Here is a 27227-nt window from a genome sequence, read left to right as displayed (position 1 = left end):
AGGATCGAGTAAAGAAAGAGATAGACACAACGGAGGTGTGGATAGGGTGTTGATCCTCTCTCGCACAATGTGGTGGCCAACACACATCAGATAGGCTAGGTTTGCTACCCTATTGCACAAATCAACACATGGGAATCACGTGTAGTCAATGGAGTTGTCTAAATTAAAATGTAATAGACACCCTATTGCACCAAAGAGGAGCCCAACCCTATGCTATGTGGTGTAATGACATTTTATAATCTTATATTTATGTAGAAGGTAAAATTTAAAGGGTCTTGCTAATCTCATAAAAACTGCCTCGTCACCAACCTATTTGCATACACCATATGAGATCTCTAGCATTACTAGATGTGTTAGTAAATTATATCATAAGCTATGAAATTAGTACGGATTTTCAAAACTAAAGAGCCAAGAAAAATATTTTATTAGCTTGTTCTCTTTTCAATTCCAGAATGTACTGCTGCACAATCCTGTTCGTCCCTTCAGCCGGTTAAACCTGCAAGGATGAGCTCGATCGTGGAGGTCGAATTTTCACCTCCGACGATCTAATTAGGAATCTGACTAAAGAAGACAAGAAAGTAATGAACAATAATAATACGAATAGTGATAGTTCTATTCAGCGTACCTTTCTTTTGTGCTCCTATACCTTTTTATAGATTTTCTATGTATGAGTTTGAGTGAGACTCAAACCTTAGTTTGGTTGTGATCTGACTCTTAGTCATTGAGTCCTACTCAAACATGAGTAGTTGAGTTGTGACTGAATACTGTTTCTTTGTCTAGAATCTTATTCAGATTTACCTTGTTATTCAGCCTTTGTACTTATTCGACCAACCTTGACCTGGTCGGTCTAATGTGATCTGAGCTCGTCGGACTAGGCTCAAACCGAACTGGTTTGATTCCGATCTAGTCGGACTGGCTCAAACTGGACTGGTTTAAGTTTATTTATTCTTTCCTTATCATAATCCCCCAGTCTCTGAAGTCCGAGCTTTCTCTTGTTCGGGCTTTTAGAGATTCGGTGACCAGACACATATCAGCTTTCGACCAATATCACTTGGGATTTTTCACTATATCCAAACTGATTTGGGAGATCTTTAAGCCTGATGTCATTTGACAGACTGCAGCTTCGTAAAACGGGCATTGATGGCACACGACTTTTTGGAGGTTCCACCTTTATGGACACGTGTCCAAGTAATTAAGGTCCATCTTGATCATGAGGGATTTCAAAAGACGTGAATTTAAACCGTTTTTTGGTTCTTCATTTGGTCCCTTGGATCTGGATCGGATCATTTTGGTCGTTGGATAAAGCTACTTAGGCAAACCATGGATTTGGAATCTTCTGGAGAGGTAACCTGACCTTCTTTTTTGGTCCCTTGGATTGGGACTTCTTCAAAGGTATAGAAACCCTTTTTACTTCTCTTCCCTCTTCACTTCTGCTGTGGATTTCTTTTCATCTGTGAAAACGAAGAGGGTTGCAGTTTTTCAGAAGACCTTCCAGGCCCTTTTCCGGTGCTCGTTCAGCGATTCCTTTCACAAGTGAGTTCGTCTTCTCCTTATGAATCTTTTGCTGGTTTTTATTTCTACATTCATGCTGTATTCTGAGTATGTTTTCCTTTTTTCTTTCTCTTTGACTCTACTCGTCATTTCTTCCATTTCTGCAACTGTAACTCTTCTGTAGCCTTAGTTTTTTACCTGTAATGGGTGTTAAAAGGAAAGCTTGTAAACCCTCTAAGACTCCCTCTGGACCCCCATCTTTTGAAGGTGAGGCTGCTCGTTCTGGGAACAGTGAGGCATCCTCTTTTGGGTACAGTGACACTGAGAGTGATACCTCTATTGACCCTTCCTTGTCCCTTGGTGTTCGTCCAAACCTACTTAGTGATGAGGAGTTTAGGACTTTAAGTATTCGTGCTCGTTTTAGCAAAAACACGATAAGATGGCTGACAAGTCTTTCTTCTTCCGAACTTGCTTTTGAGAGAAGTCGTCCCAAGACCTCCGAACATATAGATTTTGATCCGAGTAGTTCAGGTCCCAGCTTTTTTCCTTCTGAGTTGACTGAGAGTGATTTGGAACTCATCCGAGCTTGGTATGCTATACCAGATGATTTTGTGCTTAGAGTCCGTGCTTCTTATGAGCGGGCTCACCGACCTCTTTCTGGTGAGTTTGTTGTGTATGAGGATGCCTTTGTTAGTGCCTTTAGGCTTCCCATGCACCCAGTCTTTGTTGCTCTCTTAATCAGTTTGGGATGTGCCCAGGGATGTTAGCGCCAAATAGTTGGCGTAACATAATCTGTTTTTAGAGCTTCTGAAAACAAAAGGAGGTCGGTGTGACTCCGACCTTAAATTTGTTCCTTCAATTTTTTATGCATAAGAAACAGGAGCAAAGTTGTTGGTTCTATCTTTCCAAACGAACTGCTCTGCAGTCTGAATGGGAGGGAAACTTTGTTGGAACAGGAACTCTTCCCTCAAATACAAAGGGTTGGAGGTCTAGATATTTCTTTGTTCGCCGTCCTTCTCCTTCTGATTTTCCGATCTCTTGGCCGAAAAGTCCTAGGGAAGGTTCAAATATTCCTCCTCCCCTTTCATCGTTCGAGTAGGAAGCAAGGGATCGTATTCGGATGATCCCTACTGAAGATCGGAACTTGCTTACTGTAAATGGATTTTGTCCGGAATATCCCAATATTCTTCATCATTGGGGTTTCTTCACTGGTAAGATGTATGCTTTTGCTTTTTCGAACATAATAGCTTGATTGTTTGTGTACTTGATAAAGAGTTAAATCTTTTTGGTGCCTAATAGATTCAAGGCTTTTTCCCGAACCTAGGTAGGTCGATTTTTGTTGCCTGTATCTTAGGTCTTTCTTTCCCGACCTTAGTAGGTCGGTTTTCCTGCCTAAGGATCTTAGGGCTTTTTGTGCCTAAGTTGTTTAGGGCTTTTTGTGCCTAAGTTGCTTAGGGCTTTTCTTCCCGACCTTAGTAGGTCGGTGGCCTAAGTGACTTAGGTCTTTTTGTGCCTAAGTGACTTAGGGCTTTTTGTGCCTAAGTTGCTTAGGGCTTTTCTTCCCGACCTTAGTAGGTCGGTGGCCTAAGTGACTTAGGTCTTTTTGTGCCTAAGTGACTTAGGGATTTTCTTCCCGACCTTAGTAGGTCGGTGGCCTAAGTGACTTAGGTCTTTTTGTGCCTGTGACTTAGGGCTTTTTGTGCCTAAGTTGCTTAGGGTTTTTCTTCCCGACCTTAGTAGGTCGGTGGCCTAAGTGACTTAGGTCTTTTTGTGCCTAAGTGACTTAGGGCTTTTCTTCCCAACCTTAGTAGGTCGGTGGCCTAAGTGACTTAGGTCTTTTTGTGCCTAAGTGACTTAGGGCTTTTTGTGCCTAAGTGACTTAGGGCTTTTCTTCCCGACCTTAGTAGGTCAGTGGCCTAAGTAACTTAGGGCTTTTTGTGCCTAAGTGACTTAGGGCTTTTTGTGCCTAAGTGACTTAGGGCTTTTCTTCCCAACCTTAGTAAGTCGGTTTATGAATTTTAACTTCTGTCAACACTCCCTCGATCATCTTAGCTAAGTATTCTAGCTTGAGCTGTGATGATATGTTGAAACTTCAAAAACTTTATTCAATGGAGGAAAAAATTCATAATGTCTAAGTCATGGACTATTGTGCGAATATCTAAACTGAAAGAAAATTCCAAGATTTTTTGAGGATTTTATACTATTGATAGTATTTTCTCAAGTGTTTGAATTCCAGGTCCTGGGTATTAGTTGCCCGGTCTCTGGATCTCGTAGCTTGTATGCTCCCGGGGCAACTTGTTGCACTACAATGTACGGTCCTTCCCAGTTTGGAGCAAGCTTTCCTTGATTTTTAGGATCAGAAGCAGATGATTTGCGGAGGACTAGATCTCCAAGGAGATATTGTCGCAGTTTAACCCTTGCATTGTAATGTGTTGCAATGCGTCTTTGGTATTCTTCAAAGCGATATTGTGCTTTATCTCTGACTTCCTCAATGAAGTCTATGTTTGCCCTCATTCCTTCGATGTTTGCTTCTTCATTGAATTCTTCTTCTCTAATAGATCCGACCTTAACCTCTACGGAAATCCGAGCTTCGGCTCCATAAGCTAGTCGGAATGGAGATTCGCCGGTGGTCGTTTTGGTAGTAGTTCGGTAAGACCAGAGTACTTTAGGTAACTCTTCTACCCATCTGCCTTTAGATTGGTCCAATCTTTTCTTCAATCCTTCAAGCATTTATCTATTAGTAACTTCTACTTGACCATTACTTTGTGGATATGCTATAGAAGACCAACGGTGTTCTATGCCTTGCTCTTTACATAATCGTTCGAATTCAGCATTTTCGAACTGTTTACCGTGGTCGGTGACAATGATTTTTGGGATACCATACTGATACATGATATTATGTGTGACGAATTCCTTCATCTGGTCGATATTGATGGATGCCAGTGCTTCAGCTTCCACCCATTTAGTAAAGTAATCGACTGCCACCACCAAGTATTCTCTGCTCCCTGTGGCCTTTGGTAATTTTCTTACCAGGTCTATCCCCCATCTAGCGAATGGAATCGGAGAGAGGGTTGATGTTAGGGGCATTGCAGGGGCATGAGGTATGTTGGCGTGTGCTTGGCATTTGTCACATTTGCGGACATGAGCTTTCGAATCTTCTTGTAGTGTGGGCCAATAGTATCCTTGCCTTATTATCTTGTCTGCTAAGGTTCTAGCCCCTATATGACTTCCGCAGTTTCCTTCATGAATTTCTTTTAGGATGACAGCTGCCTCTGGAGCCCCTACACATAGTAACAATGGTCGGGTTAAAGACTTTTTGTATAATTTGTTATTTCTGACAGTGTATCTGATCTCTCTTTGCTTTACAATTCTAGCTTCTTTTGGATCTTCTGGTAGTAAATCACTTTCCAGGTAATTGATTATTGGAGTCATCCAACCGTGCTCAGTCTGTATGTGCATCTGGTCGGTCAGGCTGATGCTTGGAAACTGTAGCTCTTCCATATATACGACTGGGTCTGCCTCCATTTCATCCGTAGCCAACCTAGATAGGGCATCTGCCTGCTCATTTTCTGCTCTAGGGACTTGTTGGATTTGGATGTCTTTGAAGAATTGTCTGTATTGGTTGACCATGGTCAGATATTTAGTCATCCTCTTTTCTTTTGCTTAATATAGCCCGTTCACTTGATTCACAATAAGTTGTGAGTCGCTTCTGACTTCGATGTTCTGAATATCAAGGGCTTTTGCTATACGAAGACCTGCTATTAATGCTTCGTAATTCGCTTCATTGTTTGAGGCCTTGAACTGGAAGCGTAGTGCATACCGTATTTGGAATCCTCCTGGGCTTATTAGGAGCAATCCCGCTCCACTCCCCTATGCGTTGCTAGAATCATCCACCGAGAGTATCCATCTTTTGATACTTTCGGAAGCGGCCTCTTCTTCTTGCTCATGCTTTGGTTCAGAAGTTTCAAGGATGAAATCAGCTAGGACATGTGCTTTAATAGCTGGTCTTGGTTGGAACTCAATTTGATGCTCGCTTAGCTCAACTGCCCATGATACCAGTCTTCCGGCCAAGTCTGGTCAGTGCAGTATTTTCTTTAAGGGAAAATTTGTTAATATTGCGATAGGATGTGACTGAAAATATGGTCTCAGTTTTCTGGCTACTATGACCAGGGTCCACTTCTGGATATCTTGTTTCAGCATCAAGGAGCACATGGCTCATATAGTAAACGGGGTTTTGATGTTTTCCTTCATCTTGCACTAGTACTGAGCTAACAGCCAAGGGTGAAGTTGCCAGGTAGATGATCAGTTCCTTTCCTGTGGTTGGTCGTACTAGCAGGGGTAGAGTAGTTAGCTTTTCTTTCAGATGCTCGAAAGCTTGCTGACACTCCTCACTCCAGTCTGGTACTTCTTTTTTGGAAATGTTTTTTAGGGCTTGAAAGAAAGGAGAACATCTCTCTCCTGATCGGGCTATGAACCTGTTTAAGGCTGCCACCCGACCAGTGAGACTTTGTATTTCTTTGATGCTTTTTGGTGGTTTCATCTCTTGTATGGCTTTTATCTTCTCCGGATTAGCCTCTTTTCCTCTTTGGGATACCATGAACCCCAGAAATTTTCCTGAAGATACTCCAAATGCGCATTTTTCTGGATTGAGCTTCATTTTGTATGCTTGGAGTACTTCAAATACTTCTGCTAGGTCTTTGAGGTGGTTGGATTAAGATGTGCTTTTTATCAGCATGTCATCGACGTATACCTCCATATTCCTGCCTATCTGCTGCTCAAAAATTTTGTTAACCGCCCGCTGGTAGGTTGCCCCAGCATTTTTTAGACCAAAGGGCATTACTTTGTAGTAGTAACTATCCCTGTCCGTCATGAATGTTGTGTGTTTCTAGTCGTCTGGATTCATCAATATTTGGTTGTATCCTGAATAGGCATCCATGAAATTGAGCATCTCATGACCGGCCGTTGCGTCGATAAGCAGGTCTATCCTTGGTAAAGGATAACAATCCTTTGGACAGGCCTTGTTGAGGTCGGTATAGTCTATGCACATTCTCCATTTTCCGGTGGTCTTTTCTACCATCACCACATTGGCCAGCCAAGTTGGGTGATCAATGGGTTTAATGAATCTGGAATGCTTTAGCTTCTGAGCTTCTGTTCGGATGGCCTCATGTTTTTCCAAAGAAAAGTTTCTTCTCTTTTGTATCACTGGAATCGCTTGAGGGTCGATGTTTAGCCTATGCTCGGCTACTTCTCTGTCTATTCCGGGCATATCTTCTGCCGACCATGCAAAGACGTCAGCATTTTCCTGTATAAATCTGGTATCTGGTTAGACTAATTTTGAAATTTTCTTCTTGTTCTGCTCCGATCATAGTTCCCTGATCTTCTTTTGAATTTAGCCTAATCTTTTCCAACTTTTCTACTGGTTCGGCCCTTTGCATTCTTTTTTCATCGCGATCATCTCTGACTTCAACCGCCATGGTAGAGCTTGTTTTTCTTCTTTTTCTCATGTAATTGGCGTAGCTCTGGCAGCTTCCTTTTTGATCCGCAGAACATTCTCCTAGTCCCCTTTTTGTAGAGAATTTCATCTTCATGTGTTAGGATTGAAACTACCACTTCTAGAGTGCAAAAGGTTGGTCGTCCTAAGATCATATTATAAGCAGACAAATCTCGGACGACAATGAAATTTGCTTGAATAACCTTGTCCCTGGGGTATTTTCCGATACGGAGATCTAACCTGATGGTGCCCTCTGCTCCGGTTGAGGTTCCTATGAAGCCGTATAAGAGTGTTCCACAGGGTATCAACATTTTTTCGTCTAGCTGTAATTTTTTGAAAGCTTCTAGTGACAAAATATCAGCTGATGACCCTGTATCTACCAGGACTTTATGGACCTCTATTCCGGCAAGAGTGACTTTGATGACAAGGGCATCGTCGTGGGGAGTGCTTACCCCTTGTTTATCTCTGGATGAGAAGGTGATTGGTTCTGAAGTGATCTTCTCACCCGGCTTTTGAAGCTCGGCATTCCCCACACATCGTGCTTTTCTTTTGGCTTGTCTGCTTGACTCCTCAGTTGGGCTGCTGAACACAGTAAATATTGGTGGTCGTTTTTGATCATCTCCTCCTTCCCGTGGTCGGGACTTGTTTAGGCGTCCTTCTCTGCCTGGAGATCTGTACATTTTCTTACCCCCTTCTACTTGCTTTTGTTCAAGTCGGGTAGGTCGGAAGTATTTTGTGAGCTGCCCTTGGGAGATGATCCTGTCAACTTCTTCTTTTAGTTGTCGGCAGTCATCCGTCCAGTGTTTGTGATCTTTGTGAAACAGGCAATATTTGCTTTTATCACGGCTTCCCGGACGAGAGTGTAGCTTATCGGGCCACTGGAGAATTCCTCGATCTTTGATTTGCATCAGGATTTCTGATCTCCTCATAGCTGGTGACCCTTCCCGTTCAAGTCGACCATCCCTGGTCGGGTCTATGGTCGTTCTTTTGATGGGTTGGTATTTTTCTTTGTATGTTCTTGCCTCAGTGGTTGAATGCTCCTTCTTTCGAGATTCAATTGTTTCTGATATCTCTGCTTGTTTGTGGCATCGCTCTCTGAGATCATCATACATTTCAGGCATGTCAAGCAAAAGTCTCTCAAGTAGGCCTTCATGGCTGAGTCCTTGGTACAAGGCGAGGAAGGCTATCTTTTCATTCAGATTTTCAATCTGCATGGTCAGATTATTGAATCTCGCAAGGAAATCTCTAATGGACTCCGTTCGCCCTTGTTTTACAGTGAACAAGGTATCTTCTCTCTTTTTGGTTTCTACTCCGCTTTGGAAACGCAATAAGAAAGTCCGACCTAGATGGTCGAAACTCTTTATTGTGCCACGAGGCAGAGCTTAGTACCAATCTAATGCTGCTCAAATCAATGATGCTGGGAAACTACGGCACATAGCTACTTCATTGTGTCTAGAAGTAGACATGACGGACTTATAATGGGTGATGTGATGCTTAGGACACTTTGATCCGTCGTATGCCTTGAAGGTAGGGCATTTGAAACCTATTGGCATCTCTGCTTCCGAGACGCTTTTGATGAAAGGATCCTCTTTTAAAACGGCGTATAGCTCGTCTTTGCCAGGATTCTTCAATTTTTGACTGTTTCGTCAAGGTCGGTGATGCGCTTATTCATCTCTTCATCCCGCTTCTTTGAACTATTATGGTTCTTTTTGTCCTTTGAAGCTTTTGCTGGATCTGTGCTACTTCCTCAATCTCCGTCTTCGTCGACTAGAGGATTCTTCTCTGGAATAACTTCTTTCGAGGTTCGAGACTTTGCTGTCTCTTTCTGCAGTTCCTTTTGAGATCGTTGAGGTATCTGGTCAATCACGGGTGGTCGGACACGTCTGCTCCCTTCGAGACTTTTTTGCTTTTTCTGAAAATCTACTTGGGGAGCAATTACGTGTTGCATGGCCATCCTGATCAACTCGCTTAGGGATGAGATTTCTTTTCTCATCGCAAATCGTTCCTTTTGAACTTCGACAATCTGATGCATTGTTGCGTATTGACTTGCTTGAGGATCTGGAAGAATTGGAGGATCTTGCTGAATCTGGAGCTTGGGAATTTTTTCCATTCCTGGGAGGTTTGGAATGCCCCCTAGGTTGCCTTGATCGACCTCCTTTTCTCCGTCAGACACCTCTTCGATTACCAAACCTGATCTCGTCTTCATAATAGCTTTTTGATCAGATTTCCCACAAACGGCGCCAATTGTTGCTGCACAATCCTGTTCGTCCCTTTAGCCGGTTGAACCTGCAAGGATGAGCTCGACCGTGGAGGTCAAGTTTTCACCTCCGACGATCTAGTTAGGAATCCGAATAAGGAAGACAAGAAAGTAATGAACAATAATAATACGAATAGTGATAGTTCAATTCAGCGTACCTTTCTCTTATGCTCCCTTACCTTTTTATAGATTTTCTATGTATGAGTTTGAGTGAGACTCAAACCTTAGTTAGGTTGTGATCTGACTCTTAGTCATTGAGTCCTACTCAAACATGAGTAGTTGAGTTGTGACTGAATACTGTTTCTTTGGCTAGAATCTTATTTAGATCTACCTTGTTATTCAGCCTTTGTACTTATTCGACCGACCTTGACCTGGTCGGTCTAACGTGATCCGAGCTGGTCGGACTAGGCTCAAACCGAACTGGTTTGATTCCGATCTGGTCAAACTGGGCTCAAACCGGACTGGTTTAAGTTTATTTATTCTTTCCTTATCAGTGTGGTAGAAAGCTTGTTGACTATATAAAACAATAACTTGTGGAAGATTAAATTGTTGAATAATTAACCTCAAAGGGTTGGCTCAATTGGCAAAGACCAACGCCTTATGGTATGAAGTCAAGATGTCGAATCTCATTACAACTAGAGGTGAAGCCTCATCGTATAAAACTACAACCACAGAGGATGTAGTTGAAGTACGCATAAGCTGGCTAGAACAAACCTTAGTTCCAGGAAAGAAATTGTTAATTAATTCCATAATCATGAGCATCAAGATATGTACATAAATGACATGTGTATGAATTCATATTATTTTTTTGGAACAAAAATGAGGGAAAAACCCAAGAAAACCAAAAAGAAAAATTACAAAGATTTAGTCAATAGATCTAACTTTAAAATAGAAGCCAGTTCTGATAACGGAATATGGATTAAAACTGTCCAGCATTCGGGTCTAGCTCCATTCTTGAGACCCAATCAACTACCCAGTTGTCTTCTCTTTTCGCATAAGTGAAACAAACATGACCTCTAAATGCAACTATCTAATGGATTGATTCGATTAATTTCTCGTATCTCCCTAAAGCAACATTATGAGAACCAAGCAGATTTATTACTTTTAAAGGACATTTATATTATAAAATAAATAAGTAAATAAATAAAACATGGATGACACAATAAGATTTAGTAAAGAGAAAAAAAAATAAATGAGAGGGTATGAACACTAGAGAAAAAAATAAAAAAATAAAAAAATAAGAAGAAGAAAAGAAATTCCTCTTGAGTTTTAAGTTTCATCAACTATGAGTAAAGGAAGTATTTCGACAATGACTTCCAACTATGCAAAAGTAGAGGGAGACCACCTACGAGAAGAATTAGAAGGAGCTCAAGCTATTTAGAGATTATCCCCTCGGATGATGATGGAATTGATGCCAATGATGAGGTAGAGGAGTTCTTAAGAATAAACAAAATGAACACTCTAGTAGGGTAAATACTTGCAAAGAAACCCTAAAAAAAAAAAAACATGTACATGTTTCATTTTCTCTATCATCAAAGGTGTATTCAATACAATTGAAGAATCACCATGGGCAATCTCAGATAACTTGATGTTGCTGGAACCTCGAAGAGATGATGAGAGATGGGCATTCATTCATATAGATTTTTTGTATCAATTACACACAATACCTAAAACTTGTTCACCATGGAGTTTGGTTTTCAATTGGTGACTAAGATAGGTCTTATCATCAAGACACCACATGTGATCTTATATTGACACCTCATTCAATTGTGTATATCACATCTCTTATTGTAGTCCTTATTTGTATATATAGGATAAAAACTATTCTCATATATATATATATATATAATAATAATAATAATAATAATAATAATAATAATAATAATAATAATAATAATAATAATAATAATAATAATAATAATAATAATAATAAACATACTACTATGAAATATTGTCAATTGAGGCTTAATACAAAATATACAAATATATTGCCTTAAATCTTCGTTGTTTTTATTTTGTTAACATGGTATCAGAGCCAATTTCGCCCATTCTTCCTCTTTCAATAAACACATCTAACCCTGATATTGATCCGCCAACTATTGACCCTATTCTAAGATCTAACCCCAACTGACTCTATTGTCCCTATACCTATTCCTCAAATTCCAAGACCCCATTGAACTTGTCAATGTCCTCGGTATTTATAGGTTTTTAAATGCACACTTACACTGTCACAAAAATCATCGACAATGAGTAATTCAAGTACTCATTATCCCTCCCTAACTTTGTGAGTTACGATCACTTTACACCTTCACATTAGCTTTCCTCACCTCCTTATCTAGTGATCTTTAACTGTTTACTTTTACTGAAGCCATATGGCACCAAGCTTAGCATGATGTAATAAAGGTTGAGATCATGGCATTGACTTATAATCAAACTTGGTATCTTGTTTCATTACCATCTAGCAAGATGGTTATTGGGTCTAAGTGGGTCTATAAAACTAAAGGAAATTCTAATGGGACTATTGAGTGTTCCAAATTGCGTTTGGTTGCGAAGGGTTACACCCAAGTGGAAGGGGTTACTTTTCATTGCATTTTTACTCTCATGGCCAAATTAATAATTATCATGTTCTCTTAACTATTGCTTCATTTCGTAGATAGCCTTTGCAGCAAATAAATGTTCATAATGCATTTCTTCAAGGCAACCTTGATGAAGAAGTTTATATGTTTCCACCCCCTGATTATCGGCATAAGGGGGAGAATTTAATTTGTAGACTTTATTAGTCACTATATAGATTGAAACAAACATCACACTAGTGGACTCTAAATTTTTTGCTAGTTTATGTTCCTTTGGATTTTGTCATTCAGAATTTGACCACTCAATATTTTCACTTCATAGTGACACGTGATCTATCTTTATCTTACTCTATATTGATGATCTACTTATTACTAGCTCCGATGTTCATTTAGCTGATGAGGTCAAGAGAATGTTGCATATTAAATGTCACATTAAGGATCTTAGCACTCTTAAATTATTTTTGGGAATTAAAGTTGTCATCTCTTTTAGTGGGCTTTTTAATTTAACAGAGGTATACACTTGATATTCTGAATGATAGTGGTCTTCATAGTAGTCGTCCTACGGATACATAAATGAAGCTAAATTTGAAACTTGAAAATGTAACAAATACCAGTCTTCTTAATTCATCATGTCATTGATGTTTGTTGATCACTTGATTTATTTGATTGTTGTAAGTTAAAATATTGCATATGCTGCCAATATCTTAAATCAATTCATGCACCAACCAAGACAACCCCATCTTGATGCTGCTCATCTACTTTTCGCTATCTTGAGGCTACAATTGGGTACGGTCTTCATTTCTCGTGTTCTTCCACCTTATAGTTACATATGCTAGTTGCCCAATGACGCACCACTCTACTATTGGCTATTACATCCTTTTGGGATATAGTCTAATTTCTTTGAAAGCTAAGAAACAACATACCATATCATGCTCTTCAGTAAACCAAAAATATCATGCTATAGCTATAGCCACTTGTTTTGCTCAAAAAAAAATAAATAATAATAATAATAATAATAGCTACTTGTGAAGTCACTTGGTTGACAACTCTTCTTCGTGATTTTTACTTGCCTACTAAGGCACCAGTACCATTATATTATGATAACCAAGCTACCCTATACATTGTAACTGACTTTATATTTTATACGAGGACAAAGCGTATTGAAATTGATTGTCATCTTGTTTGTGAAAAGTTGCAACCAGGACTCATTCAACTAAATACGATTTTAATTGACTAACTTATTCACGAAGGCTCTTGGCCATGACCCATTTTATCTCTTCTTGTCCAAGCTGGGCATTCAAATCTTCACACTCCAACTTAAGGTAAAGTCTTATCACAACACCTCGTGCGATCTTATCTTGATACTTCATTTGATTATGTATATCCTATATCCTATTGTACAGTCCTTATTTGTGTATATTGGATTAAGAAACTCTATCCCTACAGTTGTATATTCCATTAATGTAATAACCATATTAATAATTTTTTTCCTATATATATTGCCCTTTGAGGCTCAGTAAAAAACATACAGATGCATTAAATCAAATTTTTTGCCTTTATTTTATTAACAATAGGCAAACCATGGTTAGGGATGCTCATCCAAGGCACAAAATATGGGAATAGGATGGACTATTCTGGTGTAAGATCACACAAACGGAGATTATAGTGAAAACAAAGAAGTTACATTTCTTTTTTTCTACTACTCGTGTGGACTCCTTGGGCATTATGAAACAAGACGCTGAAATCCATTTGAAGAGAGAACACCAAGGAGGAGGAGATCACGATTAGGCCCCAACTAAGAGGGATTGTGCAGACAGGGAACTAATAACAAATGCAGTAGCTTATCACTATGTGCAAAAGAAAAAGAAAAAGGACCACATAACCAATTAAAGTTTTGGAGGACTTATGGGTTCCCAAATTGGAAGGATTCAAGATCAAATCTTTTAAGGATCGAAATTGCTGCATTCATCTACTAGAAGATATCATCAATGATGACTCAAGGACTTGGAAGCATGAGCTCATATGGAAATGGTTCACAAAGGAGAAAACCAAAACAATTGTAAGTATACAACTCGCTCTCTTTCCCATGGAAGACACCTTGGTGTGGGGGTGGTAGTAAAGATAGTATATTTTCAATCAATGCAGCCTATCAACTACTCGAGATCGAGGAGGAAGGCCCAACCACTTCAAAAAGTCACACTTGGTAGGAGAAGAAAATAGACTGCTAGAAGTTGTTGTGGAAATGCAATACCCTTCCGAAAGTGAAGTCTTTTTTTATGGAGAGAAAGTAATAAGAGCATAGCTATAGTGGATGGATTGAACAATAGAGGAATCGAAGTGGACCGAATATGTGGGAAAAGGAGGACACAACTCATATTCTTTTCCATTACCATCTAGCTAGAGTAGTGTGGATTGGGAACTCTCTTGCATGGAAAACCTCTCAAAACAGTTATGCTTCAATGGTTTAGTGGTTCACCAATTAGAAGAACATGGAAGTTGGAACGACAAGAAAGAAGAGAGCATACAAAGCTTTTTTTGGTTAAGGATATGGAGCCTTTGTAATATGAACACTATGGAAGGCCAGTAATGATAGGGTGAAAGGAAAGAGAACCTGGAAGCCCTAAGAAATTATCCAAGAGGGTGAAAATGCACATGAAGAGTTTTGGAAGATCGGAAGAAGATATGAAGCAAAAAGAGAGACCTATGAGTGAGGATAAGAAAGAAGGGAGCTTTCAGTCGAAGAGCACCTATTGCCCCTTTGTTAAAGTCAGCTCCGATGCCACATGGATTAAAAAAAAGAAGAGTAAAGGAGTAAATATACTAATTAGGAGTTCTGCACAAATTTGGAGCATAGAGTTTGGGAAGATGTCATATTTGACATTTTTTGTTGTGTTGGCAAGCTTCAGTAGTGTCTGTACTTCCCTATGAAGCCAAGTTCCTTTTGACGGTTGAGGTAGAAGATCTGGTAGCTGTTGATAGTTAGTCAATATTTCTTCTATCTCACTTCCGTTATTGGTTGCTATTTCCATCACTGTTTGTAATCCAAAAAGAGTTGCTTCGAACAGTGCTTTTGTGCCTTGTCTAGACGGGAAAGCTATGGCTTAGAGCCTTTGTAGATTGTCATGACATGTAGAAGTGGAGTTAGACAACCAACACCTAATCACCTTCATTAATAACAAGGAGAACCCATCCTTTCAGTTAGACCTTAGGATATTCAGTTTATTGGTACTAAATCCATGGATTTTAAAGCACTGTATCTTCTTAAGCAATACAACCTTGTGGTGGATCACCTAGCCAACATGGCCTTCTTGATTTCGAGCTCGAGTGAATGGCTAAGTTCCTCTACATTGCAATTAGAGCTTTGCTCAGCCTCATTCCATCCTCGTTTAGAATAAATATGATATTTACAAATAAATAAAAAATGAAAGAACAACAAAAACAAACTAAGAAGGACATTGCCATCACCTTCTCAATGCCATTAACAAAGAACAATGAAGTTACACCCTAAAAATTACACTATCAAGCAGTGAATTAGAATCATGGTCTATTCTAAGCATCCATAACAACCTCCTCTTGATGGAGGGAAGCAATTATTTGGTGAGTTCATCAGTCTTAGTATTGATCTAGCTAAGAAATTTTCCCCGAGTTGACCTCAATAAAAAAAATGGGACATTTTTTATTCTATATGCAATAGACATTTGTAAAGTTCAAGCCAGTTTTGGTTCACAAACCAAGGGATTAAATTCCTTGAGCCAAAAAAATGAATAATAAAGCAACGTCGCACTCAATCCACAACTTTCCAATGCGTGTTGAGACAAAAGTGTGTTCCACACCTAAAATAAGTCCAGTAATCAGCTTCAGAATTGACCTTTTACACTCAAAAAATCTCTGAAAATTGAAGACCAAATCAACATGAAACGCACCACAAACACCTACTTGCTTGGGTTGCCGCCCAATGAACTAATCATGAGAACAACCTTCTCTTTTTTTTTTTTTTTCTTCCAATACTTTGTATGACAGAAGAAATTATTTGCCATCAATAAATGTTTATTTCAATTAAATTAAGAAAGTCAAAATGTATTGGCTTTTCACTTATCTACATTTTTTTTTATTAACTTTATTTATGAATACCTATTTACAAACATGGTTATTTAGTATAGTTTTGGAAAATTAGATTGCTGAATTTATTAAAAAAAATAAAGAAAAGATCCATTGGATAGTCTACTTTTTTCCCCCCTTTTCATGTATGGTTGATGACCTAGAATGTTCCGAAACTTAGCTAGATGATTGGCCAAGGGAAATGCCACTTTGTACTTAGAAATTCCGGGGGGAAAACACAAAGCTAAAATAAATAAATTTAAAAACGAAAAACTTCACCATTTCTATTGGGGTTGTCGTAAGGTTACTCTCAAGTAAACATATTAATGGTTCAATTGCATTCAAACAATGAAATCCAATCAAAGAACCAACCTGGTCAAATGCAAACATAAGTTTTTACCTTACCCAAAAAATATATAAAAATAAAATACTTTCAATATATATGCCTACGTTACACTCCCATGAGTTTATCTCTCTATTCCTTGTGAAAAAACATATTTCTTATCCCTTGTGTAGAGGCCAAAAACAAACCGGTAAAACACTAACATAAGCTAACATAAGCCACATCTTAGTTATTTATTTTTGCATTTAAATTCTATTAGGTGAGTTAGAAAGTGAAAGTAGAATAACTTTTTTTTTGGTAAGAAAGTATAATAACTTTTGCATTTGACTTAATTGGTTCTTTGATTGAAATTCACCACAAGAAAGTATTTTTTTATATAAACAATAAAATCAACTAAAATAAAATATCTGTTGTTGACCAAGTATCCATAAAAAGGATGGCACATCAAAACTTGTGGTGAAGAGGACCGGGAGGGAGGGGGGGGGGGGGGGGGGTGCAAGGAACAATTATAAAATACTTATGCGTATGAATGAAATGACAAGAACGCATGCCCTAATTTTCAATTCTTCTTAGTTGGATTAAATTACTTTTGTTAAATTATTTTTTTATCAGATTTTATAATATTAGGTTTTTTCTTTCCCCTAAAATAATTGTGGACTATTATTTACATTTGGATGCGTACAAATTATACTTCGAATGTAATTTTATCGCAATTACGAAGATGAAATATATATTAATAACAAAATAATTAATTCAATGTTGTTAAAGTAAAATGTAACTACATAAAAAGAATGATATCTACTTAAAAGAAGGAAAATGAACCCTGAAAGATTGTGACTTCTGATTCCATGCCACAAGAAAACATGAAATGTACATTCCATTTAGATAAAAAATTTCACAACATTTTCCTTCTTAATGCTAGTTTACAAACTCACGTTGGTCATCATGTTGGCATAAGGACCATGCTACCTCAGAACTCTACCTCTGAAATATTTAGATACAGAAATGATTTTCAAACCCTACCTCCTTCTATTTATCATCTATCCTTCCCATGAATTGTAATAAGGTTTTTAGGTTTTCTTCCTGATAAAAATTATATGGATATTATGAAATCAATTTAACTAGTAAACTCCAAACATACCAAAAGACATGAGTTCAGATGCACATCAGGGAACAATCAAAGGGTATTTTGGGGATTATATTGTAGTCCTTCTAAAAGAGAGTGGCTGAGATAAAGGAAAACCTGTGTCCAAAAATCTAAACCATTTTATGAGAAGAAGAAAAAAATTCAAAATGTTGAACTTTAAGAAAACAAATATAAAATAAATAAATAAATAACACCTGTAACCAGCATTAGATTATGGAATTGACTTAGAAGTCGGTAATATTCATATTATCATTTGTGGATATCCACGCAGTATATACCTTCCTTAGTTCATGAGGGAAGCACACCATATCCATATGACATTATGTACCATACTCATTTTGTATAAAATAGTTATAGTATTTAATACAATATCAATATGATATCTACCATTTTTCTATGCTGATACTATATCAAAATTCAAATGATATATGTTTTTGATATCTTCTACCAAAAAAGAAAGTTTGTGATATCAATGTCATACCATTTTTTTTTTTCAAGCATACCATATTTATTTGGTATTAAACTATCGAATTGAGACCCTTAACCTAGAGTCTGGATCCTCTACCCTTGCACTTCTCTCCTCACATCATTCCACGACACAATATTAGGGGGACCATCTCTGAACAATGACAAGATGAAACAGATACGAAACTCCAGTGAACCCTCCTTTCTAATGTGTTAAAAAGGTATGACATGAACATAATCCTCTACTCGGTTGGTAGAGGATCCCAACTCCTTAACCCAATGCAACTTGTGAAAATTCTTGATGACCTAATGTACAATAAGGGTTTGGATTTGGATTTGACTTTTTTTTTTCTTTTTTTCTTTCTTTCTTTCTTTTTTTCTCTTTTTCTTTTTTTATTTTTTTATTTTTTTATTTTTTTATTTTTTTATTTTTTTAATCTGAGATTCATCTGGACTAGCTTGCACGTACCTCAATTACATCCTGGGGGAGATTTGTCGTCTGCAAGAGTTGAACCCATGACCTCTCCACTGAGAAGTATGAATAGTTGATTCAAACCAGTGGCAACGCTTATTGAAAAGTAATCGCATCTGCCCGTAACAGAAATTACTCTTTCGACCCCCAACCCAACCACCAACGAAAAGAGAAATATTAAAACTCTTATGACCTGCAAGGTGCTCCATTAGAGGGGAAAAGTAATAGATAAATTTTTCAAATGGTTTGAAAAGGCACGAGAGGAGCGTGTGGAGTGCCGTCGAAGGGTCCCACTGAATGCCGTAAAGAGGGGTCCCACCATCACCACCACCACCGGCATTAAGCCGACCATGGCTCTTGTCTTCAGCCAAGTGCATTGCCGCATGCTTCACATTCTCTCCAACTACCCACCAGTTCCCACCATGGCTATTGCTCTACTTGCCATATTACCCATACTACCCCACAATCTAATTGTTTACATCTATCTACCAGAGTCAATCAAAGAGGACAATCTATTATTTTATTGACAGAGGATGGGCATTTATGGAATTTCAGACGACATGATGATTCTACTTGACAAGGACCCATTGCCACCCTCCGAGGGCAAGTCATCATCAAATACCCTTCTCAGCCTTATTCAAATTCTGGGGATGGCCAGATTGGCCAATCCCTCTTGAAAGATTTAAAAAAAGTTAAAGAAAGTGCCCACCCAACTATAAACTATACCCCATCAGGAATCTCTGGTTGTTTAGTCTTGCAAAGAGTTTTCTTCTTCTGTAGAACTCTCTCCAGACGATAACAAGAGAAAGATATCATAATTCCCACCTCTATCACAAAAACCAACTCCAGTTTGCTTCTCATCTTTGATGATTCTGTGATCTTTTCTTTGCAGATGGTCCAAAGAAAGGCTATCGACAAGCTTGGAATCCTTGCTGATTCCAAGACTAATGTTAAATCCGATAAGTGGTCGATGGCCATTAAGCCATCAGCTCCTCAGCATCAGGATATCCAAGAAAAGGATGAAACAGAGTTGAAGAAGAATGAATTGAAGAAGTCAAGATCAATCAAGCTCTTGGATTTGGAGAACATAGAGCCTCTCCCAACAAGACGACCAAAGTCACGCTTCAACAAACAACCTACCAATTCATCTAATGCTGCTATTACTCCGCAAGCTCCATCGGTGATCAGGAAGAGAGATCCCTCACCAAATTATATGAAGCCCACAAGCAGTTCTGATGCAAAGAAGGAGCGTTCACAGGTGAGTTCTCTTGATTATCAAGCTAGTAGTCCACGGAAAAGTTTGAGTCCCAACCCAAGTGGAAGGAATTCCACTCGTATGAGCTTGAGTCCATGCCCAAGTGGAAGAACTCCCAATCGCCAGAGCCAGAGTCCTTGCCCAACAGGAAGGAATTCCCATGGCATCAGCCTGAGTCCGAGTCCAAGTGGAAGAAATTCCCATCGCATGAGCCTGAGTCCTGCTCCCTGTGGTAGGAGTGCCAACAGCCTTAGTCCTTACCCAACTGGGAGGAGCTCCTCTCGCATGAGCCCAAGTCCTGCTCCCAGTGGAAGGAATTCCAATAGCCTGAGTCCTTGCCCAAGTGGGAGGAATTCCTCTCGCATAAGCCAAAGTCCTGCTCCCACTGGAAGGAATGCCAATAGCTTGAGTCCTAGGCCAAGTGGAAGGAATTCCTCTGGCCTGAACCCAACCCCTGCACCCACTGGAAGGAATGCCAACAGCCTGAGTCCTAGTCCATGTGGAAGGAATACCTCTTGCATGAGCCCAAGTCCTTGCCCCAGTGGAAGGAGCTCCAATCGAATGAGCCTGAGTCCTTGCCCAAGTGGAAGGAATTCTTCTCGCCTGAACCCAAGTCCTTGCCCCAGTGGAAGAAGCTCCAACCGAATGAGCCTGAGTCCTTGCCCAAGTAGAAATCCCATTTGCAGGAGCCGCAGTCCTAGCCAAAGTGGAAGGAATTCCCATGGCAACAGCCCAAGTGAAAGCAATTCCTATCGTATGAGCTTGAGTCCTTGCCCAAGTGGAAGGAATTCCCGTGGAAAAAGCCCAAGCCCTATCCTAGGCAAGAGGAATTTGGATCATCAAAAGCTGCCTTGCTCTGCTTCTAGTCACAAACCAATGAAGACTTCAACAAAGACATCTAGTTTGAAACCAGTGAGGACACTGACAAAGACTCTTAGTTTCAAAAGTGGAGCAGAATTGAAGAAGCAAATTAAGAAATCAGGATCAATCAAGCTCTTGGATTTGGAGAGTCTACAATCATCTGCAACAGAACAGCCGTCTGGTGCTGCTGTTACTCCACAGAAATGGTCACTGATGAAGACACCACATTTGCTACCCAATTATATGAAGCCCACAAGCTGTTCTGGTGCAAGAAAGGAGCAGTTGCAGTTAAATACCCCAGTTTCTGAAGCTAGTTATCCCAAAATGAGTCCAACCGAAAGTGATTCGATTCGTACAAAACATTCTTCAACTTCTGGACACAAACCAGCAAGGACTCTAATGAAGACATCCAGTTTGAAACCAGTCAGGACTTTAACAAAGACATCTAGTTTGAAACTAGCAAGACCTTCAATGCGGAAGAGCCCAGAGACTGCTCAATCTTCCAGCCTGCAAGCTGGTAAGCCTACATGTTCATCCACTCTGAAGGATTCAAAGTTCCCCGACTTTCTGACACTTAACCCAGGTGCAACTGAATCAGAAGGAACTTCAGCCATGAAGGTCTGCCCTTATACTTACTGTTCTCTTAATGGCCATCATCATACACCAATGCCTCTCCTGAAGCATTTTGTGTCAGCTAGGAGACGGCTATTAAAAACACAGAAAAGCTCAAAAATGAAAAGCCTACCTTTGCTTCCAAGGCCTGCTGGAGAAAGAAAAATGGAAACTGCTATGGATCAGATGGCCTTTAATGAAGATTCTACAGCACAAGAGGGCATAGATTTCTTTGTAGAAATTTATGCTAAACCAAGGGAAGGCACTGCCACGCCAATCGGGAAAAGCGTTCAAGAAGGGGATAATGTGGCAACTATTCCAGGGGGCATGGCATCTTCAGAAATACATGGCTATGAAATAGAAAAAGAAAATGATACAGAGAAGACTCCAGAGAGCCAGCAAGACAAGTTATCCTATTCTGGAATAAGCTTTGAAGACAATATTGACCAAAACGATAACCTGAAAGCAGAAATGGATATTCCAGCATCTCAACACGATCAGCTCATGCAAGTCAAAGCCACTGACTTGGATGGGGAGATTGTTGCCCCTCCAACTGATATTGAATCTGATCTGATGCCCATGTACTCACCAGAGTCCAAGAGTCCAAGACTGCAAGAGGAGTTGGTCTTCGGGCCAGATGATGATGTCAACAAGTCCAAAGAATATCCAGTAGGATATGTAGAGCAACAAGTCCACATGGAAAATGCTGAAAGTTTTAGCATGGAATATGGTGATGATGATTCAGAGACAGATACTGAAGATCGGAGCTTCTTGGTCTGGCTAGGTGTACCCACAAATGCCAGTGGAGCAGAATCTGGTACCTCTAGCTGCCCAGATGAGAACTCTTTGTCCTCCACTGATCTTGCATTTGAAGAGACAGCAACAACTATGGAAGAGCAAGAAGAAGCCCCAAAGCCAAATGATATCGTCAACAGCATGGCCCATCCAGTATCTATTGATGGCCCAATTGCAACCAGTGATGAGGAGGATGAAAAACCTCAAGCAGAGAACTTTTTCCAACAGCATCCTGAGCCCATACCAATCACTGAAGTAGTGGATAATGCTCTCGAAAATAAAGAGGAAAGTAGCTCTATTGCACTTACCAGCAATCTTGTAAGCAGTAAGGTCGAAGGCAATGAAGAAGGAAAAAAAGAAGCAGAAGATTTTGTGGAACATGATGACCATGGGGGAAAATTTAGTGATGCCGATAACAGCATTGAAGAAAAAGAAGAGACGGTGCAAGTTGTAGATTATATGGAGCCAAATGCAACAGAAGCAGACAAAAATGAAGGCAATATCACATGCTCCAAGAAAGATAAAAGACTTGTTGACAAAGAAGAAAACTGCAACCAACAACTGCCAATGACCTTCAATTTGAAGAGAACAATGAGATGTAGGAAGCCTGTTGAGGACCAGGAAGAACCAAGAAATTTCAACCCAAGGGAGCCACATTATTTGGACATCGAGCCTGAACCTGAACCTGAAAATGTTGATCTCAGGCATCAAACAGAGGACGAAAGGAAAAATGCAGAAGAATGGATGCTTGATCATGCACTTCAACAAACAGTCAATAAACTTGCTCCAGCTCGCAAGCGGAGAGTGGCACTGCTGGTTGAAGCTTTTGAAGCAGTTATCCCACCACCCAACCGTGAAACTCGTCGGTCAAATACCTCAGCAGCTTTTTCTCATACGAGACGCATACAAGCTTGTAATTAAAGGTAGTTATTGAGGTAAGAACAATATCAGTCAGCAGATATGTGATTATCAGAGTCTCAGAGAACATAAAGATTTACGTCAATCTTTTAATGCAGTGTAGGTCATAACCACAAGAAGCAGTGTAGGTTGACATACTGGGGTTGATAACTACAACTGTAACTCAGGGGCCAGGCTTATATCAGTACTACCAAGCTAATGGATCGATAGAACAACTAACTTAGTTGTTCACCAGTGTGAACTGGAGAAGGTGTGTGTTACTCTAATTTATTTTTAAAATAATGTAGTGTGTGCTTGTCTTATTGAGAAGGATATTAATCCTTGTTTCTAGAGGGTTCCTTACCTTCATAATATCATAATATATACTGTAATTATGATGAATGTGTGTGTTATAATAAATTTGTTTCATTACTTCTTAACTTTATTTTCAATCACTGGTAATGGAAGCATGTGTAACATCTTCTCAGGCCTATCTACTCCATTATGCACGAAAAAAAAACAACAAAGCACACATGTATCTTAAGAATCTTGATAATGTTTCACTCCTTGCACATTGTAGAAATTGTAACTGCAGCAATTCCAGTTGCATGGAAAATGAACCATGTCAATAAATCCAGCAAGGCATCCCAACAAATTCATCTACTGCCTTATGGAGCAACTTTTCATCTTTTCGCATAAAACTGTTCTAGACGCCACTACATAAAATAAACTCAGGAAAGACAAAAGACAAAACATGATACATATGCTGAGACACAAACACCTAGTGCATGACAGATTCACAAACTATTATTTAAGACCGCGAGTCTCAATGATTTCCATTGACTATAGAAATTATGCTTAACTTATTGCAAGACAATATCATTATTTTCATAAAAAGTTATGAAATTGGAGCTTTTACTGAGTTACCAAAAAATAATTGCAAAACCCCATACAGGAAATCAGATGAGGACAATGGAACCCATAAGGGAATGCTAATCAAATAAGTTTCTGAAGAGAGGTTGGTTAAGCATATAAACATCAAAGGTGACTCCAAGACAGCTTTAAAATATGTAGTTAAGCCAAAGATTTGCAATATCATACAGTATAGCATTATTACTTTATACAGTAATATCTATGAGTTACAAATGAATAAAGCTCATCACTTTGTTGCCTGTTGTGCTTTCTTCAATGTAAATGGATTCCAATAGTAGCCATGATCGAATTCCTGATTATGTTTATGCAGAGTAAAGTTTCTAGGAAGTATTGATATATTCTAACCTCCACCAAGGCACCCACTTTCTTCCCCCCCCCCCCCCCCCCCCACAAAAAATACAAAATAATAATAATAAATAAATAAATAAAGGCTATCCCTAGAAAAGACTTATCTACTATTTACTTGTCCACTAGGCAATGCACCACGATTGCAAGACATTCAAGAGGACAATATTCAAGTTGCTTGTAATGCCTTCCCAATTGCCTGTGCATAAACCTTTCATTTCGAAAGTCAGCTGAATCGAATGTTTCCCAAAAATGCATACATGTTCTTCAGAACTTCCAGCTATGATGTTATTTTGGAATATATTAAATGCATTCCTTGTGGAAAAAGACTTTACTCTTTATTACAAACTCTGAACCATCTCTCTGTTCTCTATTGCTTCAACCAAAGTTTCCTTTGTGATCATCATGAAGACATGCCAGTGCACTTTGTAGCAGCTTAACACACCAAAATACATATTTTGAGTACTGAACCCACAACAGAGTTTTTTTCTTCTTCTTCTTTTCTTCTTACCAAATAACGAAACCAAAACTATAATGCACTTGTAGACAGCTGTATCAAGAACCAACCCATTCTTTACCCTGTAATGGCTCTAACAAGGCCCTAGCTCTAACCAACAACCACAGTTTGCTTGAAACCGTAATTGCAACCTTGTATACCCAGCTCTTTTCCCGTTGTGAGGCAATCAAAGTTGCCAATCTAAAGACCCGTCAAGAATGAGTGAAATATAGTAATTAACTTGTGAAGGTAGAAAATAGGAGTATAGGATGGCAGTAACTCAATTCTTAATGGTACAGAATGGAATTGAACGCGCCTCCTCTAGCATTCTCTGTTCAAGTTTTCAAATAAAAACTCATATTCAGTCTCATGACAGTCAGAAAAACTAAGTCTTAATAATTTTCAGTCAAAAGGAATTCACAACCATGATATCAAAGAAACAACACCTAGGTTCTGCCAAAAATAGACTCTTAAAAAACTGAACTGTAATAAAAAACCAGGGTTCACAACAGAAGCTCTGCAATCTGCTTCAAACTTTTCACTTCAGAATTCTCTGTGTACGACTTATATTAATAACTGATTCCCAATTTTTCCATCTAGACAAACCAATAAGTAAAATACAATGTTTTTAGCTGGATACTACAAGATTTAATTTGAGCCTTCTAGTAAAGCTTCCAAAATTATTGATACATTTTAAAAATATTAAAGTATTTATACGTCCAGGCTGTGGAGTTTCTGAGTCCACAAGCAGTAACTACATCTGGGTATCATTGCTAAACTGTACGAAGTGCATTTGACATTTCATCTGGAATTCTCAATCAAACATCAAACTCCAAGACTTTGTATTCGAATATAGATATTCTTTTAGAGCTGTTCTATCTTGGATCAACAGCAAACAAATTGATTGGGTGTGATCTCGAGCATAAAACCAAATATCTTCCATAGTCTATCTAGTACGCAAGGTCTATAGAGGCCTCTTAAATGATGCTGGATTGCCAGTCAAAAAGTTCAAAGAAATGCACATCTGAAAGCAATGCCACTGTATTCAACTAAGTATGGCACTTTGTACTTTAAATTCAGTAACAAGTGCTGCTTGTCTCTGTGTCTAGGAATATGCAGCAGATTTAGCTCAATAAACTTTGCAAAAATAGGAAGAAAAAAAACATAAAATTGGAGGTATGGAACTTTGTACTTCAGATTCAGTAATAAGAGCTGCTTATCTTTGTGTCTAAGGTTAATGCAGCAGATTTAGCTCAACAAACTTACGAAATAATAGAAAAAATATAAAATTGGAGACAAAAGAAAATTTAAAGACTCAGCATTGTTAGAGAACTCTAAAAACAGAATTACGAATACCTAGAAGGATAAGAACAATAACCTGAATTGTGTGCTCTGAAGGAATCATTTGAAGAAGCCAGTACAGTGGATAACCAGTAGAAGATCCCTAAAAAGCATTCGATATACTCCAATTATCGCACTGAAAAAGAAATTAGCCAATTCAATCTATCGAAAGAGAAGATTAGGGGCAGCCTAAGATACACAAAAGCATATGAAGCAAACCTTCTCTGGTTGACGGACTGAGACCGAAAGCTAAGGGTATTTTCGCCGGAGTCGAAGCAGAAAGCCAAGACAGAAGATGGAAAGAGGAAATTAGTCAGCAATTGAGGATCGATTTCCACTCTTTTTTTCCTTTTTTTTAGGTAAGCTGCAGCTACGGCTGCACCTGGGCCGGGCTGGGCCGGGCTTTTGCAATCCCAAGCCCAGCCCTATATGGTATAATTTGAGCCCATTCTCGCCCTGGCCCTAATTTAGGGCCAATGATTATTGTCTCTGGCCCTAAGCCCTAAAGGGCCAAGCCAAGCCCATTTCCGCCCTAATTGGCCCTAATTGGGCCGGGTCGGGATGGGTTGGCCCTGATTAGCCCTGATTGGCCCTGTCCCTGGCCCTAATTGGCCTTGTCCCTAGCTATAATTGGTCATATCTTTGGTCGTAAATATCAAATGTAAGACAGGTAGTAATTAAAATACATATTAAAGTAATTAAATACTTAAATTTCAAACTCAGTCCTGGAAAATAAAATAGTAAAGATGTCAACAAATAATCCAAAACTTATATTCAATATGTACTTAACTATTTATACCCATTTAGATTTTAAAGAAATAGAGAAATCCAAATTTCTTGGGTTTTTTAATTTGCTATTCGATGAAAATTATGGTTATTATATGTAAGCTCGAAGGGAAAAAGAAAAAGATTTATCTCAATTCTCAATTAATTTATAGCTTCTAAGACAATGGTCAAACTTCATTATGGTCAAACTTCATTCCAAATTTCCAATTTGTCTTTTCCCCAAGTCTCTCTCTCTCTCTCTCTCTCTCTCTCTCTCTCTCTCTCTCTCTCTCTCTCTCTCTCTCTCTCTCTCTCTCTCTCTCTCTCTCTCTCTCTCGTTTTTCCTTTGGTTTTTCTCCAACAGCAAAGAGTTACAATTATTCATGAAATAGAATAAGTAGAGAGAAGAATTGTAATTAAATTTAGGCATATTTGAAAGTAAAGTCAATTATAGAGAATGTCACACAAACTCTTTTTGTAAACTTAGAAACATTTGAGATTCATAATTCAAAAGGAATCTGATAAATGAAAATTTTATCTTCAAAGTCAAAAACTTAAGCCGTAGGTAGGTATGTTTTAGGGTTAGGATC

General features: G+C 38.9%; 2 protein-coding genes and 1 long non-coding RNA gene across 4 annotated transcripts; 1 reads left to right on the top strand and 2 right to left on the bottom strand.

Annotated features, from left to right (window-relative positions):
- Positions 1-6954: 6954 nt before the first annotated feature.
- On the bottom strand, positions 6955-8196 carry LOC149007593 (uncharacterized). Its single transcript, XM_089167112.1, has one exon. The coding sequence runs from the start codon at positions 8194-8196 to the stop codon at positions 6955-6957; it is 1242 nt and encodes a 413-aa protein (XP_089023238.1).
- A 10831-nt stretch (positions 8197-19027) lies between these two features.
- LOC149007592 (uncharacterized) lies at positions 19028-23202 on the top strand. Of its 2 annotated transcripts, none has more exons than XM_089165852.1 (2): positions 19028-22795; positions 22882-23202. In XM_089165852.1, exon 1 carries the CDS (start codon positions 19230-19232, stop codon positions 22779-22781), a length of 3552 nt encoding a protein of 1183 aa, XP_089021978.1. In that variant the 5' UTR covers positions 19028-19229; the 3' UTR covers positions 22782-22795; positions 22882-23202. The 2 variants fall into 2 exon arrangements, with proteins under 2 accessions (XP_089021978.1, XP_089021977.1); XM_089165851.1 differs by having other exon boundaries at positions 22877-23202.
- Positions 23203-24087: 885 nt separating this feature from the next.
- Positions 24088-26231, bottom strand: LOC149007591 (uncharacterized). Its single transcript, XR_016175125.1, has 3 exons — positions 26092-26231; positions 25910-26008; positions 24088-24862 (listed from the first exon to the last, which is right to left on the bottom strand). It is a non-coding gene; the product is annotated as an uncharacterized LOC149007591 (long non-coding RNA).
- Between the last annotated feature and the right edge of the window lie 996 nt (positions 26232-27227).

Source organism: Hakea prostrata, chromosome 8 (assembly GCF_041222555.1).
Source record: "Hakea prostrata isolate BN-2017 chromosome 8, UWA_Hpros_2, whole genome shotgun sequence".
Lineage (NCBI taxonomy): Eukaryota > Viridiplantae > Streptophyta > Magnoliopsida > Proteales > Proteaceae > Hakea > Hakea prostrata.
Note: the sequence above shows the minus strand (reverse complement) of the source record. Positions and strands in the feature narration are given on the sequence as shown.

Coding starts and splice junctions, on each gene's coding strand:
- LOC149007593 (XM_089167112.1), bottom strand. CDS start 8,196: ATGCAGATTGAAAATCTGAATGAAAAGATAGCCTTCCTCGCCTTGTAC.
- LOC149007592 (XM_089165852.1), top strand. CDS start 19,230: ATGGTCCAAAGAAAGGCTATCGACAAGCTTGGAATCCTTGCTGATTCC.